Raw genomic sequence first — 19,238 nt, forward strand, 5'->3', positions numbered from 1 at the left:
ATCCAAATAAACATACACAAACGTTTCACACAAGCGTCATCGCTGGGCTTCTGGGTTGTGTAGTTTTCAAAGCAATCCATTATTTTTTTTTTTATAGAAGAACAACAGCGGTAAAAGACTTGTTAGCAAAAAAAGGTGCAGTTGTAAAGCAGAATTCCATTCCCAAAATGCCAATTCCATTCCCAATGCCTAATTCCGCGATTCCGTCCGTGATTTAGCTATTGTGGAAAATCAGTAGCCCTACAAATCGGAATCAGACCCCAAAACACACAATCTGTTCATTCATAGCTAAAAAATGGCTGTGCAAGCTACGATTTACTGCTGTACTTTAGAAGCAAACTTTAACACTACATACTGTAGTATACTACTGTACATTAGCATTTTAATCCTATTTATGTACCGCTATGTACTGTACAGTGCTTTGTGATAAGTGCCATATAAATACAATAAATAAAATAAATTTTAAAAAAAAATCTAACCTTGACAATGCAACACAAACAATATTTATCATGGCTAGAAAATGTATATAGGTTGATATAAAATGACTGACTTGTATACTTAAATTGATGAACAGTTTGTAGCATGATTCATGCCAACAATAATTACAAATATAGATTATATCGAGTTGCACTGTTACATAAAGTAGTTCTACTTTGGCTAATATTAAATTTGAAGTGAAAACTTAAGTTAGTTATTTCCACACATGGCATGCAAGATCTGTTCAAGTAATTGACATGCATAAAATCAGTGTTCTCTAACACGATACCAAATCAGTAAGATTACTTGTATTGCAGTGTTCAAAACATTTAAAATGCATGACACACAGTAAATGACAACTATAAAAGGGTTTATGTAAAAATTAAATGTTAAATGTTTTAGCAAAAGCTTGTGAAAAAAAAAGTTAACTCACAGCACACAAAACAAATAAATTGTTCAATTTAATTCAAATAGAATATTTTTCCAAAGACCTCAAGTATGTCAGAAATGGATCAGAAACTTCAATAAAATAAAAAACTTCTTGAATTAGAGTAAAATTAACTCAAAATGCCATGTATATAAATAATAATAAAAACACAACACTTGAGCTACTGCCTAGCCTACTAGTCTAGCTCAAACAAACACACGTAGCATGCAACATGTTAGGTTCTAGCACAGACTAATGTTTCCACACCATACAGCCAGGTTATTCTGGCAGCATTTGCCAGCAGGGTGGGAGCCCAGCGAAGTAATGTGTCACAGTGCACGCAGTGCATTAAAATACCTTCAGTTTTAAATTGTGTAGTAGATGTGCAGGTCCAAAATGCCATAGGGTTATCTTTGAAAAGTCTAAAATCCAAGCCTAAAAAATAATGGTTTCTCTGTCAGACAAACTAAATAACCCAGACTTTTTTTTTTTCCTGTCATAGGGTGTTTTTTTTGTTTTTTTTAACAGAATTAACACTCAATTAAAACAATTATCTAGAACATTTATCCAATTTGGGCTTACTTTATTATTAAACAAAATCTGAATATCAATACAAATATATATATATATATATATATATATATATATATATATATATATATATATATATATATATCTCTATCTATATATCCTTACCTCTCTCAGGCATTTTAAATGTGCTGGTCATCTGTCCTGGTGGTGATGCCACTAAGCTGGGAGCTGCAGTGCTGGACGGTAGACTGGTTGCCTTGCCGTTTTCCAATCCACTATCTGGCGTCTTCCTGGTCACAGATTGATCGCTACCAGCCTTATCTTTAGAGCTAAAGCCAAACGGCTCTTTAAAGGCAGTTGGGCTGCCGGAGGACGCTGAGCTTGTGAATATGTTTTTAAGGGATTCATTACCAAAGACAAACTTGGGAGGCGATACCACAGCTTTGGTGGTAGTTTCAGGGCTTGGAATCATGGCAGCATTGGTTGGAGCACCTGGGGATGGAGAGTTCTGTGAAGGCAAGTCAGTTTGCGGCCTGATAATTTCCTCTAGCAAGGCCACAGCGCCTTTACCACATGGAGACTGCCGTGGGGTGATGTCCTTTGATGAAGCTGGAATTACCAAGATCTCCTTCTCCTGGGCTTTATTGGCATTGTCAAAGTTTTCCTTGAAGGCGTTTGCCACTTCCTGCTGCTTAAAACGGACAGCCAGCTGCTCCACCCTCCCCTCTCCTTCAGTAAAATCAAAAGCACTCCAGACCCATGCCCTCTCCGCTCCTTTCATTGGCTCCAGCTTCATATCAGCCGTAACCCAGTGGTTGGCGCACAGCTTCAGCACCTGGTCTCTCCTCATGACAACACGCACCCGTTTGTTGTCATAGTTCTGCAAGATCTTTAAGTCCCCAATGCCCCTCTCTTTCCACTGGCTTAGATCTTTGTCATAGCGGTAGAGCTTGGCTCTGTGGCTGAAAACCACTAGTTCATTCTCTTCCCCAGTGGAGATGTCCACCAAATCAGGTAGAGGGACAACTGGCTCAAAGTACTGCCCGTCCCTCTCCTCTTCCTGAGTCACTTCACAATCCTCATCAGTGCCAACAGATACCCTGCTCTGGTTCAGTTTTGAGGGGGACTTAGCAGGGCTCAATACGGGCTGGAAGTTGAAGTTAAACCCAACAGTCGATTCTCCAAAACGGAACAGACTCTTTTGTACAGGACTGCTGGCTAATGGCGAGGCATAGACAGAAGTGTCCACACCATCATCCAGGGCATCTTCACGTAGGTCATAGTTATCCCACTCCAGGGTTGGGCCTGTGCTTTCAGCATGGGGTTTGATGATCAAACCAGAAGCATTGTTGGCAGTTGTGGGGTTGCTATCATTCTTTTGGAGCTTTGCCTTGTCGTCCGTCAAAAAGGATTTTAGGTCTTTTAGGCCGCTCTTCATTTCTTCAGCTTTCTGAATAAGATGTGCCGTCCTGCCAGAGTCAACCAGCTTGTGAGGTGTCTGCAAAGGTATGTCCAGCAACAGCCTTTGGCACTCCTCAAACTTCAACTTAAATTCCTCTGCCAGCTCTGGCATTTTAAACTTGGCAGCCAGCTGCTCCAGTTTAGCATCTCCATCAGAAAAGTCATTAGCCAACCACATCCAGGCTCTGTCTGAACCAGAGAGGGGCTTCAGGTTCATGGTGGTGGTAATCCAGTGGTTAGCACAGACCTTCAGAACCTGCTCCCTCCGCATAAGCACTCGCAGCCTTCCATTTGTCTTGTTCTTCAATAGCTTCAGGGTGCCCACGCCTCTTTCTTTCCACTGACCAATATCAAGATCAAACCGAAACAGCTTGACTCTCTGGGAGTACAGGACGTCCTCATCCTCCTCCCCTGTTACAAGATCCACCTTTTCTGGCAACGGAACAACAGGCTCAAATTGAATGTCATCATTCTCATCTGTCTTGTATATATCCTCTTCCTCCTGCTGCTCCAAAGAATTATCTCCCTTCTGGTCAGCCTTCAAGCCAGTAAAACGCTGTTCACCAGCTCTAGGGAACCCTTTGAAATCGGGGTCCTTTAGACCCAACTGGATACCATCCCCACCTGACATTTCAGCTAAATCAGCAAAAGGAAGTGTGTTAGGTTTGCCGTTAAAAAGGGGATTTTCTTCCACTGCTGTGGTGGAGCTGGACTCTGTAGCCTTTTCTTTTTCTCTCTGCTGTTCAGCAAAGTTCTTCAGAGACATGGCAGCAGAACCACTCATAGGCATTGCATTTTCACCAGGATCAGCCAGCTTACTTGATTCTTGAGTGCCAAACTTGAAGCCCCCTGCTGGAACAGGCATTGAAAACATAAATCCACCTCCACTTGTAGGTTTATTTTCAGTCTGAGACGGAGGGGCCTTAAATTTGAAGGATAATGCAGAGCTCTTTTCTTCAGTATGACCAAACTTAAAACTGTTGCTGGTACCAAAATTGGCTTTAAATCCTGTCCCTGAAAGTTGGCTAGATGCAGGTTGCCCGCTGAAGCTGAAACTGAAGGATGAACTTGACTGTGTAGTTTGAGCAGTGGCTTTAGCATTAGGGTTAGGAGTTTGGCAGGAAACGCAGGTTGCAGAGGCAGCTTCATTTCTTACTAAACACATATCACAATCCCACTGCCCATCTTTTTTACCAAAAAGTGCAGACAGCTCATTTTTGGATGGTGTCTGGCTTGTTTCACTAGAGGTATTAAATGGAAAGGTGGACGCTGCCTGGATAGATGACAGAGAAGTTTTGCATTCAGTCTGGCAAGAAACGCACTTAGTAACAGCTGCTTCATTTCTTACTAAACACACATCACAGTCCCACTGGCCTGTCTTCTTGATGAACTGTGCACCAAACCTTTGCTCTGCAGTTTTCTTCATATCAGCTTTAACACCAATTTCAAATGCAGAGGGTCCCAAACCATCTGGTGCAACTGCAACATTTTTGCAACTTGGTTTTGGAGTTGTACAACATATGCATTTTCCAGCAGTTGCATAATTTCTTCCTGAGCATATATCACAGCCCCATTCACCCTCTTTCTTTGTGAACTGTTCTCCAAAGCCTCCCTTTGTGGTGGGTTTGCCTTTTTCATTGCCAAGGCTGAATGTAAACTTTGAAACAGTCTCTGCTCCGTCTATACATGAGTCACTACTGGTTCCAAATTTGAACGCGGAGGGTGCTTGAACATTTGCAAACTGCGTGCCAAATCCAGTGATGCCACTTTTCTTTGTTGATTCTTTACCAAACCCGAAGCTAAAAGTTACAGGAGCAGGTGATGGCACAGTGAACCCTCTACTAGCTTCTGAACCTCCTTTAACTGCAGGTTGTGATTTAGCATTGGGATTGGGGCTTTGACAGGCTGCACATAACATAGCAGCTGCAGAGTTCCTCACTACACATACACTACAATCCCATTCTCCTTCCTTCTTAACAAACTGAGCTCCAAATCCAGAGTCTCTGGCAGCAGGACGAGAAGTAGTGTTTTTTTTAGATATTTCTTTCCCTGGTTTGTCATCTTGTTTTAATGGAGATTTGGGCACCAATCTTCGAGCCTCTTCAAATTTTACTTTAAAGAGTGCTGCCTCCTCTGCAGATTTGAATCTTATAGCTAGCTGCTCTGGTTTTGGTATTTCATCAGCATAATCTATAGCATACCATACCCATGATTTATCTGAACCAGCATTGGGATTTAAATTCATATCAGGCTTAATATAATGATTTGCACAGATTTTCAGCACCTGCTCCCTCCTCATTAGTAGACGGACTTTACCGGACGTACTGTGCCGCAGTATCTTAATGTTCCCAATACCTCTCTCCTTCCATTCTTTTACCTCAGTTTCAAAGCGGAAAAGTTTGGCTCGGTTGCAGAACATTTCTTCCTCGTCTTCCTCTCCAGTCTTGACATCCACCTTCTCAGGGAGTGGAACAATTGGCTCAAAATGAGGCCCATCTTCATCTTCTTCCTCATGAGTACTTTCATGATCACTCTCTGCACCTTTTTCTTCCTGCTGAGTGCCTGCCATTACAAAACCTGGCTTGTTGGCATTTGTGAAACTGAAAGGCTGCTCAACTTTACCAAACACATTGGATTTGTTTTGACTCTGCATTGCAGAATCAGCAATTGAGTATCCAGATGTATTTTTACTCCCGAAATTGAAGAGGCCCACTTGAGAAGGATCCTGAACAGGAGCCTTTGGTGCAAGATGTCCATCTGCTCTGGCTGGCATATCCGAAGTCAAAAGGCCCAGAAGACTTTCACTGGCATGTCTGACCTGTGGGGATGAGAATGTGAAGTCACCATCATTGGATTTAAAGTTAGAATTAAATTTGAATGTGGCAGCCGGTGTGGACTGTGTAACTACTGTTGCTCCAAAACCAGGTACCTTAGGTGCTTCAGCCGGAACCTGTTGCCCAAAGCTTATTTTACCAAATTCCACGGTCTTCCTCTCAGAAGGCTTGGAAACCTGGTTCCCCACAGAGGGTTTTGTGAAGTAACCTGGTTCAGGGAGAGGAGGGTTTGTACTGGCCTGAGGGACAGTGTGGTTGTAATACTCCTCACTGTAAGGGGACAATAAACTGGTTGCAGGAGACTCAAAGTGCAGCTGAGCCCCGTAAACATCTTGGGAGTACATGCAGGTTGATGAGGTTTGCAGGGGTGGAGTATGGGTCGGCTGTTGATATGCATACATGTGTTGCTGAGGTGCGAGTCGGTTTATCCCAAACACTGGTGCCTAGAAAACAAAAACAATAAAACAAAAAAAGGTATGTTTTAATTTTAATATAAATACAGCAAATCTATAAATAAGGTATGCTGGAAAATGATCAAATATAAAGATGACCTTGGTTGGAGTGACATTGGCTGCTGTTCTCAGGAGGTACTGGGAATTGTATGCAGGGGATTGGTTGTAGTATACTGATGGACCTGTTGTAGACACTGCCAGGGAAAAAAAAGGTTAACACAACTCAATGTACAAAAAAAAAAAAAAAAAAAAAATCACACACACTTTGGTTTATGGTGCTGCATTTTTTGCTAGTTTCACCCCACAGAGCTTACTAAATACACTGAAAACCTTATATACCTTCATTTTTATGACATAGAACAGTAAGTTTTGTATTAGTTGAACAGAAAATGGAATGTAATTAGTGGTTACAACACATAGTTGATTCAATTAACTAGCTGATTTTATTATGCGGTTTACAGTTGGTATCACTAGAGAATCTTAAGAACGCTATCTTACAAGTATCTACTTTCAAAGTAGGACAAACAAGTGCAGGCTTTGCATTTAACCCTAATCAAACCCTTGTTCACTTAATGGTAACTGTTTGAGAAATTATACATCAGTATGTTTACACTGAAGAAATATTGGTATGAAAAGAAAGCGACTCATTTCAAAAGACAGATTTGATTGGTTGACACTCAATTGTATGATCCAAGTATATAATATCAAATTACAAATACGTATAAATATGAACTAAAAAATAAAATGTAAATATGATAATTAGAATATGGAAAATATACTGTTGCCGGTATGTCTGTTGACAAGACAAGTGGGATTCCATACCACAGACAAATAGTACAAAAAATGGCACATGTGCAGCACAAGACATTAAAAATGCCTATTAAACTAAATAATCTACCTGTTAGTGGAGCACCATGGAAACTTTGTGCTGCTGGGAAGCTGTCTGGAAGAGCATCAGCTATGAAGTTATCCCCATACAATCGGTGATATGGAGATGCAACAGAGCCAGAAGTGTTGGCCTTCAAGTCGTGGACTTCATTCTATAAACAAACAGTAATTCATAACAATTACTACACCTGGAAGCACTGGTATAGAGCATCATTAGTCATTTCATAAAGCACCTCCACAAATCTCAACACACTCTACAAAAGCACAGTAAAACAAATGAAGTAAAAGTACACTGTCCCTGCCCCCCCCCCCAAAAAAAAATAAATAAAAAAAATAAAAAAAAGGATTTACTGCTCCAGATTTGCAAGATTTATAAAGTGTACCTTGAGGGCTTCCACCTGCTGACAGAGCATCTGCAGCAAGAACTTCTGGTCCCCTGCCCAGTGAGGTGGTGTCTTGGGGGAGAACTGTAAAAAAATAAAAAATAAATAAATAAATAAAACACACCTTTTAGATTATCCTGTGAAATTTATGGTAGAGGAAAAAAAAAATAAAACATCAAGTGCTCTTTGAAACAGACGTACTTTATGACTCTTTGATGGAGAAGGGATATTTTTTGTTGCCACTGGAGTAGAAAACGTTACTTTTGTCCTGCTAATGGGGTCTGCAATGTGGCATGGACTAGTGTTGGTGTTGTTAACCTCCTCCTCTTCCTCCATATCCATAGCTTCACCGCTCTCTCCAAGCTGCTGATTCACATCATCCATCAACTCACCAAGCTCATCTATCGATATAGGAAGCTAGCATGACAATGGAGTGGAGAGGTTAATAAAATTGAGGATGGGAGGGGGAGAATCATCATAAAATCATGGAATACCTTACCAGAAATTAGCATTTATTATTTTATTTATAGGCAAAAGCATAGAACTTTGGTGTTCAATTAAGAAAATGCTATATGCAAGACCCCTCAGGTTTAGACTTTCAGGGTCAATTGCAACAAACTGATTTAGTATGGAGCTGCGTACTAAGTTGCAGAATCCGTGGCAACTAAAAAAGATGGGAAACAAAGTCGGAGACTAGCTGATCCCCGGCTTTAGTACTGAGCTCAGGGGTAAGCTCTTTATTGTAGTGTGCTACCACACAGGAACTGAAAGGGTGGCCTCAAAATCTAAGTGATTCCAGCGATTATATTTTAAGTGTTTTATATATATATATATATATATATATATATATATATATATATACACACACACACACACACACACACACACACTGTATATAATCAAGACCTCGTAATTTATGACATCACAGAAGCCCATCTATCTATCTATCATATCTATTAGTCATAGTCAAAAATAACTCTCTCGCTCTCTCTGCTCTTCCTTTCACTTTCCTCTTCTTTCCTCCAACACTCATTCGCTCTCGTTCTCTATTCTTCCGACTCACTCTGGGCTCTTTCACAGCTTCACAGATAGGCACTGCCTTTAGCTCTGTCCCTCACAGCCTCACTCCAGTCAAGTCTACAAGCTTTCTCCCGCTCGCAGCTCGAAATTGGCCTTGCTTTTATTGAGTCGCTTTAATTTTTGGAGTCGCAGGTTTTATTGCAATAGGTGACGTGACCAACAGTTGAAAAAGGTTGTAGGAGTGGTTTTGGTGATTGTGTCAATGTATATGCACATCATAAGAAAAAAAAATTGAATTTGTGTAACCACCCCCACTCCCCTCCCTCTGAAATGAATTTGGCTTGTTTTGAAAGGTAGTGCCGCTTTCTCGTAAGACTTGGCAATACTCACACACACACACACACACACTAACGGCGTGCCCCATACCCTTACAATACACAGAACACTGTACACCATATTTTTTTTTTTTTTACATCGTCACAAAACTATATACAATCACTCTGGTTACAAACTGTAGTGACATCTACTGTCAGCACTACAATGGCAATATTTATGATCAATGGATTTTACCACCAAGCATGAGCTATAAATAACAATTGATACAGGATACGCAGGTTAATTCAAACACATCATATTTTCATTATACCTTATTTGTACAGTATAGTATTGCGTTCCTTAACTACTATAAAACTGGTATCTAACGTGTAGGTTAGTGATCATATAATCGTGCACAGAAAGTCCTCCGGTGCTTTTGTCTATAGGCAGATACTTGACTAAAGCATTAACTTTAAAAATAATTAAATAATCTTTACCGATGTGTTATGAAAATTCTTAAATGGCACACAGCCGCTCTAATTTCAGTGCCTCGGCACCGATGAAGCGATCTCTTTTCCTTGTTGTATCAAGGCAATAATAAGCCATAGGGAAATCAAATATTTTTCTGCGCCTTCAAGCAGTGTTGCCAATTTTCAACAGTCATCCCAGAGATATAAAATCGGTAAAAAACATTTGCCTGTATTAACAACGTCCTTTTATAAGAATCATTGTCAGGGTAATTAAATGAAATAATGCCTCGCCCCATTTGAATATGCAAGGAACTTCAATACATCCTTTGCTTTGCAACGGGCTCAACAACCACAACAAGCCTGTTCCCAGGGGAGACCAGATTTCATGTGACACCCCCCTAGCGTGCCGCCACTTCCAGATTTAGGACTACACCACTGCTCATGATATGGTTCCGTAAAATCAGCAATAAGTTCTGCAGAACAAGAAATAGTGATCTAAGATGTTGAAAAATGTAATTATGCACTGTTTTTGCCACCCTAGGCAGCCACCTGTTCTGCCTATATGGTTATGCCGGCCCTGTACACAGCTGGGGACCATCATGAGTTGCTTAGTTCATTGCAATTGGTATTAACTTGCGTACTAGTTTATTACCGTCCTCCGTAATAACCACAGGATCATCCCCAGTTAGTACGCTCCTTTTAGTTTGTTGCAATTGATCCTGAAGCTTTCCACAACATGCACAAATGTAGGAAATGCACTCTTTTTCAATATAAGATTTCCTCTAGCCATGGTTAAATTGACAAAGAAAAAGATTTGTTTGCAAACCGAACCACATTACCAAGCATGTGTAAAGAAGGAAAGATACCTACTTTTTCAATTTCTGCAGCATTAGCATTGAAGCCTTCCAAGATTTTTGACAAATACTTTCTGGACTTCCATAAATATATTTTATTCATCTCTTGACCTTCTATTACAGAGTCTCCAATTTCTTCAGCTCTCCTTTGAAATATCTTTAAAAAAAATATATATATATATATATATATATATATTATATATATATATATATATATATATATATATATATATATATATATAATAATAATAATAATAATAATAATAATAATAATAATAATAATAATAATAATAATAAAAGTTTCCATTAAAAGACCAAGAAATTAGAACTGTTTTTCAGGAACTACCCCGTCCCCCACCAACCACTCACCCGTGCAAGATGCCAGAAAGATACAACGGTATTTATGGCCTCAAAGGCCGCTATTGCATCATCTGTGTTGCCTTCAACTTCACATATTGTAGCAAAAGCAATCTGCGCATCCTCTTCATAACCTTTAACTTCAGCAATCTGAAAGAAAGGAAGCATTTTATTGCCTATTCCGATATAAATTTGCTATAACGATGGCAAACAAGTATGGGTGTGTGACAGAGAGCAAAGGTATTTGAACTGTAAATCTCCCTCCCGACCAGAAGAGTCTCTGTGTAAGGCTTTTTGTACGTTTCCCCTCGATTGGCGGACTCGACGGCAGGTGGAAACCGGAAGTTGGCCATCTTGGGGATAGGGCGTAGTTGCAATTACTCTAAACAACTCAATCTGGATCAGATACGGATCAGGCAGCGATTGGATAAACCATGGCAACGGGCCGATTGAAAGGAGGAGTTTGGTGGTACAAAGGGGATGCAGTTATGAGAGTATGAGCCCACTTGCGTGGAGATTTAGTTCCCAGCTGAAGCATGTACGTGTTTTGTGTTGTCATTGTGTTTGTCTATTACAGCGGAGTAAGAGATCCAGAGTCACCACCTCACTGCACAGCACAGCACAGCACCACTTTCCCCCAGATTACAGAGCACCATTTCATGCATGGAAGATCGTAGTTAAGGAGTGTTTTTCTGTTTGGGACTGCAAACCTGCATATTTGATACCCCTATATCATTGCTGGTATAGGGGCGACTGGATTTTCTCTCTCACATGTACATCACAACAACAAGATATCAAAAATATCAACATGGCTATGTAGGAGGCTTGACAACATGCTAAATAAAATACAAACTGGCCACGTTTCACCTCTGAGAACATAAAGTTGCACCAATGTCTATTGTACCTGAATATCTTTACTGTGAAAGTGCATGAACAAGGGGTCAATAGGTTCAGGAATACTTCTTCTCTTCTTTATAATCTCCAACATGGGCAGGGCCATCTTCCAATAGTGAACACTCCTGCCAATATATTCCTTCTGATCATAAAACGAGTTCAAGCCACTCCCCTAAAAACATAAGACCAAAGTTTTTAGCATGCACATGGAAACTAAAGTGCATAAATCACAAAGATAGAGAAAACATTCTTTGGCAAACTCACAGTTTCTTGAAGATGTTGTGCCCATCGTATAGTTAAGGCAGGCTGCAGCCCATGCTTCTCCCCAGCTCTCAAAGTGCTCATTTCTTGCTGAACTAAAAGCCTAAGCTTGGCAGAAGTCCCAGGACTAAACAAATAAAAAAGTATGAATGTTAATTGTATTAAACATTAAGCCACATTGGGCAAGCAGACAAGGTTAGAGCAAAGTCATGGACAAACTAAATACTTATTTAATACATCATCAAAAATGACACAGTAAAAAAAAAAAAAAAAAAAAAAAAATCATTATGCCCAAGGAAAGAAAGGTACTAGATTAAAAACGTTTTTAGAAGATGTTACTGCATTTGTAATACATTTATATAGTATTACACAAACCTTGGATGCAGCCACACAATAAAAGAAGCAGCTTAAGTCACTTACCTGAAATAGGTTTTACCACATTGCAGAATCCGAACACAAACACAAACATGCAAAGTCCTAAAATAATTAGTAAATACATGTTTGAACAAGTAATGTCTAAGAGCAGGATTGGCTGCTGAGTCTCAGTGCAGGCCTTACTTGCTGTGGAGTTACTTATAACAGACATGTCACCTGCTATATATTGCAAATGAAGAAATATCTTACAGTAGCTTGCAAAAGTAAGTGCTTTTAAAAACTATGAGAATTAAAATGCCAGCTTGCATTCTTCTGTTTCCAGGGTCATGTATTAACTGTATTGTTTACATTTTAAAATGGAATTGGAGCTTTGCAAAATAGAACACAGTTGAACCAATACAGTTCTGCTGTCATACAGAAACATTGTTTCAATTCCATTCAAAAATGCTTCCCAAATCCATATTCATCTAAATGGATACCAAACCTTAATTTCATTAAGAGAACAGCGTTTTATATTGCTAACCTGCTATGGTAAAATCATTAGTAAACCCACACCACTTTATTCTGAAGAGAAAGCTACACTGAAACTTACAGTGCTTTTTTGTGAATGAGGTTATACACAGCATCCCACCAATTTCTCTGTCTGTCCGTGCAAAGCAGTTTGACAATGGGGAGCGGTAAACATCTAGGCTTGAACGATTGCACATTGTAGCTGATTTCGGATTTTGCTTGCAACTGTGCAAGGCTTGTAAACACCACACCACACAGGAACACCTGCAGAAACAAGATGCATTGTTGTGCAAAGTTTATGGAGAGACAGAGAAAAAAAAAGGGATGGGGGGATGGGGGAGGGGGGGGGTAAGTTTCCCACCTCAAGATCTAGGAGACAGATGGATTCTGGGGCATTGGTTTCAAGCTTTGATGTTTCTTGTGGCAGTCGAGGGAAAAGCTGTTTTAACCAGTCTCGGAGGGAGGGCTTCCGGTCCATTAAGGCCCATTGCAAGCCAAGCCATGTCAGGTGCTGCAGATTTCCACTATGTAAAGGAATAGAACCTGTAGAAAAAGAAACACACATACCCTTTCAATAGACAATGCAAACAGAATGCTTAAATACATGTTGAAGTTAATACTGACAGGTATGAAAGTTTGCTTTTGTTGTGCATGTTTCACCTTTTCTCAATTGAGATGAACATTCAAATCATTACTTATCTCCCTTGCATTCCAACACCCCAGTTTTCTTTACTAAACTTTGTAGCCGTGTCCTCCAACTCCAACAGTGGTATTCATTTTAAACAACATGATGACATGAACTTAAAACTATGTGCATTAAATTATATATATATATATATATATATATATTACACACACAAAAACAGGATTGCAGGACAATACAATCCATGCTTTTATTTGTTCGGAATCCCTTAGCAAGAATTGCTAAAGGTAGCATGGAAATTACAACAGGTTCTAAGGCTGGTATGTATTTACTTTGTAAGAGCAGGGTGATGTTTTAATGTTCAGACTGCATCCAAAAAGTAGTGGAATACATCAGTGTAAGGGAAAACTTGCATGCAATTATGGTTAAACTAATCAGACCTATAGATATTCTTTAAATACAATGGCATAATTTTCCCTATGGATAAATTGCAGGCAGACTGCACCCTCCAGAGTACATGTATTACATGGTTAATTTGCCCACAGTGGGAAAAATCAGACCTATTCATTTATTTCTTAGCAGACGCCCTTACCCAGGGCGACTTACAATTGTATACAAAATAAAATACAGATCAAGAATTACAGTACAGTTAAGAGCAAGATACAAAATACAAATGACTTCTGTCTTAAGAGCAAATATAAAAACACAGTTTTGTCTACTTCATAGTATTAAATAAAGACAATTCAAAGCTTCACAAAAGCATGGTAGCACCTTACCATTATCACACCTGGCAAGTTCTCCCAGATCAGGTGGCTGCACTGCAACATTCCTGATGTTGTCATTTCCAATGAAGGAAGGCTCAGCAAAAGCCTGGCTCCCAAACAAAGTCTCAAACAGAGAGTCCTGCCCACTTCTGTTGGCAAACGCTTCTACTACCTCTTTAAAGAAATCTTCTTTGTCATGGCTTAAATTATAAAGCATATGGCCTGTAAAAGTTGAGAACATTCCCATTTATTATTAAACTGATAACCAATAACCATACTGACAAAGCATCTGCTAAATCCCTATACATTTCTCTCTGCGGCAAGGGCAATAATTAAAAGAACATGTTAGTGTTTTGTGAAAAAACAAAAAAACAAAGCACAATCAAAATATCAAAGTCAATGTCCCGAGTATGGTTCATGCTTCCTGAGATAGGTGTGGAAAGAGCTGCGGCAAAGCTGCCTTTTCAGAAACCCCATCAGGGATGTTGAATTAAAGATACTGCACCTTACCACTCCAGCTATTTAGTTCATCACACTTTCTGCTTCCATAAAATGAACACAAATTATAAAAAAGAAACAATAAAATAAAAAAATATGTTACCCGAGTGGCTCTGTCGATCACATGCTAAAAAGACCATCAACTCTTGAGATGTCTCATCTCTTTTTATAGACTTCATCTTTGGTCGTGGCACCTTATACATAAAAAAAAATAAAAATAAAGCAAAACTTCACTAACATCATGCTAAAAATATCTTCTATTTGACTGAAGAATGAGTCACTAATTGTATACTGTTTGAGATGCATCTCACTGGCAATGGGTATATAGAGAGGGTGGGCATACATACATCACAAGTCTTGCTTATATCTAGAGAACTCCTTGTCCAAGTTATTAACTGCACATTTTCAAAATAGTGTATCATAACGTAGGGGAGCAGAGGTTGTCTGTCTCACAGCAGATCAGTCTGTTAAAATAGCATGTCATGTCAGACCTACCTGATAGGCTAGGAGGTAACACAACGAAGCAAGGTCTGTGACTGCTCTCCACTGAAGCTCACTTTGTTCGGCCATCTTCAGCAGCAAAGAACCAGCATGCAAGTAGAGATGCCCTCTCATTTCAATGAAAGCGACAGACAAGTCATCTGTTGTGCCTGTCACTAAATTCTTCACAGACTGCATAGCATGATCAAAGCTACAGCAAAAAAAAAAAAAAAAAAATGAATAAACTCCCACAAGAAATGATAAACAAACATGAAAAGAAAATATGACAATTTCATTAAATCAAAAAAACGGAGAATTTAACATTTCTAAAAAGGTATTTTTTAGGGGTTGGAGCCATAATATTAAAATCATGGGAATCTCAAGCGCAACACAAATTTGAAGGAAACAGGAATGTTTCCTTAAGACTACAGGAATCGGAGGATAACCAGAATATGGGGATGGGTCAGTGTAGTCAAATACACAAAAGAAAAATATTCGAATAGCATATTACATATTCGAGTACATGAAAAAAGACATATTGACTACTAATAGACGCAAAGTTGTCTTTTTAAATGCAGACGCTTGACAAGTGTTAAATCAGGGGTTCTCAAACTGGGGGTCGTGGGCATGTCAACTTTTTTTTTCATGCACACCGACTTACAAAAACAGCACGTCCTCCCTATATTACTATTAATTAGTATGTTCTAGTTTCTTCTCCTTCCTTTATCTGTGGGTCCTGCCTATATCTTTATGCAACCAGAATTTACTTAGGCCCTGTCCACACTATGCCTTTAAACCAGCTTAAAAGTGCTAAATACGGTTTGCGTCTATACTACGCAGCATTTAATACCATACTCGAGAGCACCTCACAGGGTAGTCTCGAGTCCGGTTCTAATCAGATCGTATCATACATTTTTTGTGTATCCTCCAATATCCCAAAATGCTTTGTGGTATGCTTGGCGAAATATTGGCGCCTGAAGGACTTACTATTAGTGTACACTCCACTCGAATTCAGCATGTTGCACACAATGCTACTTGGACTCATTGGTCAATACATAGTGAAGCTTTAGCTGCTAAGAATATGCCTAGTGATCTTCACAAGGTGCTTGATGTGGCTGTAAAAGTGGTGAAATTCATCAAAAGGTTGACCAACTAATGCACGTTTTTTTCTGTACTTTGCTGATATTCAGAACCCATTTCTTCGTAACTGCGAGTTGTTCACCCTCAGAAAAAGGGGTCCCAGACTGAAAAAGTTTAAGAACCCCTGTGTTATACCCCAAGTCAGATGTTGTTATGCCTGTTGCACCAACCAACAATTTACCTGGCTTAACTACATCGGCCGTTCGAAATGCACGTTCATGTGAACGAGATGTAAATATTAAACGTAAGCACCATAATTAATCCTGCAATTCTACAGTCGCTGCTCTCTGGTCCCCAGGGAGTACGAACGTTCCTGTACGTTCTACAGCTTCAAACTTGAATTACTGAGCCTACAAAACCGCAAATTACGTAATACTGTAACACTAGGTTTCTAGAACACGACGCTAAAGCTCTGTGCATTAGACACTCACTCCCTCCGCCCCCACAACCGGTTTAAATGGATATGATTTATTCATCTCTCTCTCGCTCTCTTTGTTAGGACGTGTTGTTGTGGTTGTTCCACCCCGTTGTTTATTGCCTGCATGTTATTTAGTCAAAACCTTTCCCTATGACTAAATAAAAAATATATACTTGTTTTATTTATTTACAGTAAAAATGATTTGTCTGTATTTCATCAGTATTCATTACAAACAAACATATAGCTTTCAGTTTGTTTGTACGCTGTACTTGTAATAATGAAGCACATGCAGAAGACAAAAAAAGAAAACTCACTCCCGTAGGACCGGCAGTGCATTTTAGAACTCACTACTCAAAAGGGTTAAATCTATCGACTGCTGTACCATATAAAACACTTACTGCTGACTTTGTGAATGGATTGAGTAACATAAACATTTGCACTGACTATTAAAAGTACAATCGGGTATGTTCCTTGTTTTGAATTTACAGGTTATTGAAAACACAAAGTAACTTGATCGAAGAAATCTCGTCTTGGACATTGTTTGTATACTTCGTGAACCCGGCCAGCTGCTCCAAAGAGTAAACTTAAACTAGTGGGTTACACTTTATGTAGTCTGCTTGGAATATACATATACTTATTTGCCTTTTATTCTTTATTTCAGGTATTCGAATACACAAAAATGTTGGACCTGTGTTTTTGAATAGGAAACTAGTCACATTCCCATCCCTAATATACAGTAAATCTCATCTGCCTACCTTTGCAGGGCCATTCTGCCATGATGAACATCCTTAGCAGACAGTGTTAGGCGAACCAGATTATTGTGAGCCAGCAGCAGTTCTTTCTGTATTGTCCTCCATATAGTTTTATCACACTCAGATATACCTGTAGAGCCAAAGTACTCCTGGGGGAGGGGGGGGGGGGGGGAGACAGGGGGACTGTGTTAAACGTATTATTGAATTTACCAATATTAAAGCTTGAAAACAAAACATTATACAAAAAAAAAAAAAAGATAATGCGTTTCATAATCTCCTGCCTGGCAATATGAAATGCAGAGGTGAAGTCAAATGTTTAACATCACTCATTTGTACAGACTAGGAAGTACAAACCTTTAGCGTCTGTAGAACACAGGTGTACCAGTCTAGGCTGTGGCGCATGGCCCCTTTCTTCTCTGCATTGAGGCAGTGCCTCACAGCCTCACTGAGTCGGTTGTCGGAGCGATACAGGTTCACTAGCTTTATGTTCACATGAACATCGCCAGGCCGAGCATGCAGCTCTGACTGCAGCAAGTCAAAAAGCTCATTCCAGCCCTGCTGCCCCTTTACACTCAACAGCTTCTCCTACAGGAGGGGAAAAAGGAAAACGCAACACAGCTTTATTCATTGAACTTCTGCTGATACAAAATCAATAGGCCCAACATATAAAATGATGAACCACCAGCATTTAGTTAATCTACAAATAGATTTCTCTAAAACAAACTGAAGTAGACCTAAAGGAATTACATTTTTATTTGTATGCAACTAAATGTACTTCACACTCCACTCCTCTCTATGCCTACAAGACCTTCCCCACCTTCAGGTTATAGACTGCTGGGCTTCCAGGAAAGAGCTTGGCTGCCCTCTCCACCCAGTACTCGGCTCTCTCGTCTTTTTCTTCCTTGTTGCACAGTAACTCAGCAATCTTCAGGACCAGGTCTTTCTGTGCTGGATTCAGCTCCACAGAACGCTGCAGACAAGAACATTTTCAGAAGTGAGCATTCTTTTTACAGTGCAAGAAGAAGTTGTATTTTTCAGCCTGTCTATGAGGGCGAGGGTATGAGTTTCAGTTTTGTGTAACAAAATGTCAACAGTATTTAAAATGCAAGCATTCATAATGGATTTTAATGTCAACAGCTGTAAAATGATTGACAGTTTTGCTTAATAAATACTGACCTTGTAACATCCAACTGCTTTCTCAATGCTTTCCTCTTTTTCATAGAGCTGGCCTAGAAATTTATGTGCTTTGGGATCCCTTTCCTGCACAGTTAGGTAGGCTGAAATGTGTCTATTAATAAAACAATAATAAAAAAGATGATTGTAGACAACTTTGTTTCTCTCCCCAAGTACAAGTACTGAAAATGTTGGACACATTTGCTCTTACCTTTTTGCAAGTTCATATTCTTTTGCTTCAAAGTACAATTTTGCAAACAAGAATCCTTTTAAAGGTTTCTGAAAGCAAAAGAACAAGAATCTAAGTTGTGAAAGTTGTGAAGAAAACATTCAAATATTTATTGATAAGACTGACTGGCATACACACAAAGCCCTTCGGGGAGGTAGTCTTGGTGCTAATGAAGGACTTGTACAATGATGAGATTGAAATGTAGTTTCTACAGCTGCCATCAGTCTGCACATATTTATGACATCATTGTTACTTTTTGAATATTCCCTCTGATGGAAATGAACACTAAGTTCCTTATTGATTTAGCAGCATGAGAAAACTCATTTGCAAAGATATTTTCCTGCAGGATATCAGCCAAGTCACAGCACACAACGACTCACAAAGAGTCATCAGTACAAACAAAATGGCATTTTGCTGGCTGAATTTTCATCAATGCAAATTAGTTGAAAACTGATGTTCTAGAGTGTTCTCTTTGTTAACTATATATGAACATGTCACGATGAAAACCTATATTATATATATATATATATATATTATATATATATATATATATATATATATATATATATATATATATATATATATATATATACACACAGTTGTATGCAAAAGTTTGGGCACCCCTGGAAAAA

The 19,238-nt window shown here is 39.2% G+C and overlaps 1 protein-coding gene across 6 annotated transcripts in view; it reads right to left on the minus strand.

Annotated features, from left to right (window-relative positions):
* LOC117407243 (E3 SUMO-protein ligase RanBP2-like) overlaps positions 1–19,238 on the minus strand; it is a 38,442-nt gene that overhangs the window by 14,957 nt on the left and 4,247 nt on the right. For all 6 annotated transcript variants that reach the window (XR_009329380.1, XR_009329381.1, XM_059029030.1 and 3 more), the window contains exons 3-22: positions 18,589–18,656; positions 18,381–18,492; positions 18,022–18,174; positions 17,559–17,789; positions 17,208–17,353; positions 14,910–15,105; positions 14,518–14,608; positions 13,929–14,138; positions 12,871–13,052; positions 12,592–12,773; positions 11,628–11,751; positions 11,374–11,535; positions 10,482–10,619; positions 10,129–10,269; positions 7,655–7,870; positions 7,454–7,537; positions 7,081–7,222; positions 6,282–6,376; positions 5,826–6,173; positions 1,601–5,714 (exon numbers count right to left, since the gene is read on the minus strand). Coding sequence is in view for 4 of the 6 variants with exons in the window: in XM_059029030.1 (XP_058885013.1) it covers positions 1,601–5,714; positions 5,826–6,173; positions 6,282–6,376; positions 7,081–7,222; positions 7,454–7,537; positions 7,655–7,870; positions 10,129–10,269; positions 10,482–10,619; positions 11,374–11,535; positions 11,628–11,751; positions 12,592–12,773; positions 12,871–13,052; positions 13,929–14,138; positions 14,518–14,608; positions 14,910–15,105; positions 17,208–17,353; positions 17,559–17,789; positions 18,022–18,174; positions 18,381–18,492; positions 18,589–18,656 (7,135 nt within the window). In the remaining 2 variants the exon portion in view is untranslated. The remainder of the gene's footprint in view (positions 1–1,600; positions 5,715–5,825; positions 6,174–6,281; positions 6,377–7,080; positions 7,223–7,453; positions 7,538–7,654; positions 7,871–10,128; positions 10,270–10,481; positions 10,620–11,373; positions 11,536–11,627; positions 11,752–12,591; positions 12,774–12,870; positions 13,053–13,928; positions 14,139–14,517; positions 14,609–14,909; positions 15,106–17,207; positions 17,354–17,558; positions 17,790–18,021; positions 18,175–18,380; positions 18,493–18,588; positions 18,657–19,238) is intronic.

The sequence above is a fragment of the Acipenser ruthenus genome, chromosome 8 (genome assembly GCF_902713425.1).
Source record: "Acipenser ruthenus chromosome 8, fAciRut3.2 maternal haplotype, whole genome shotgun sequence".
NCBI lineage: Eukaryota > Metazoa > Chordata > Actinopteri > Acipenseriformes > Acipenseridae > Acipenser > Acipenser ruthenus.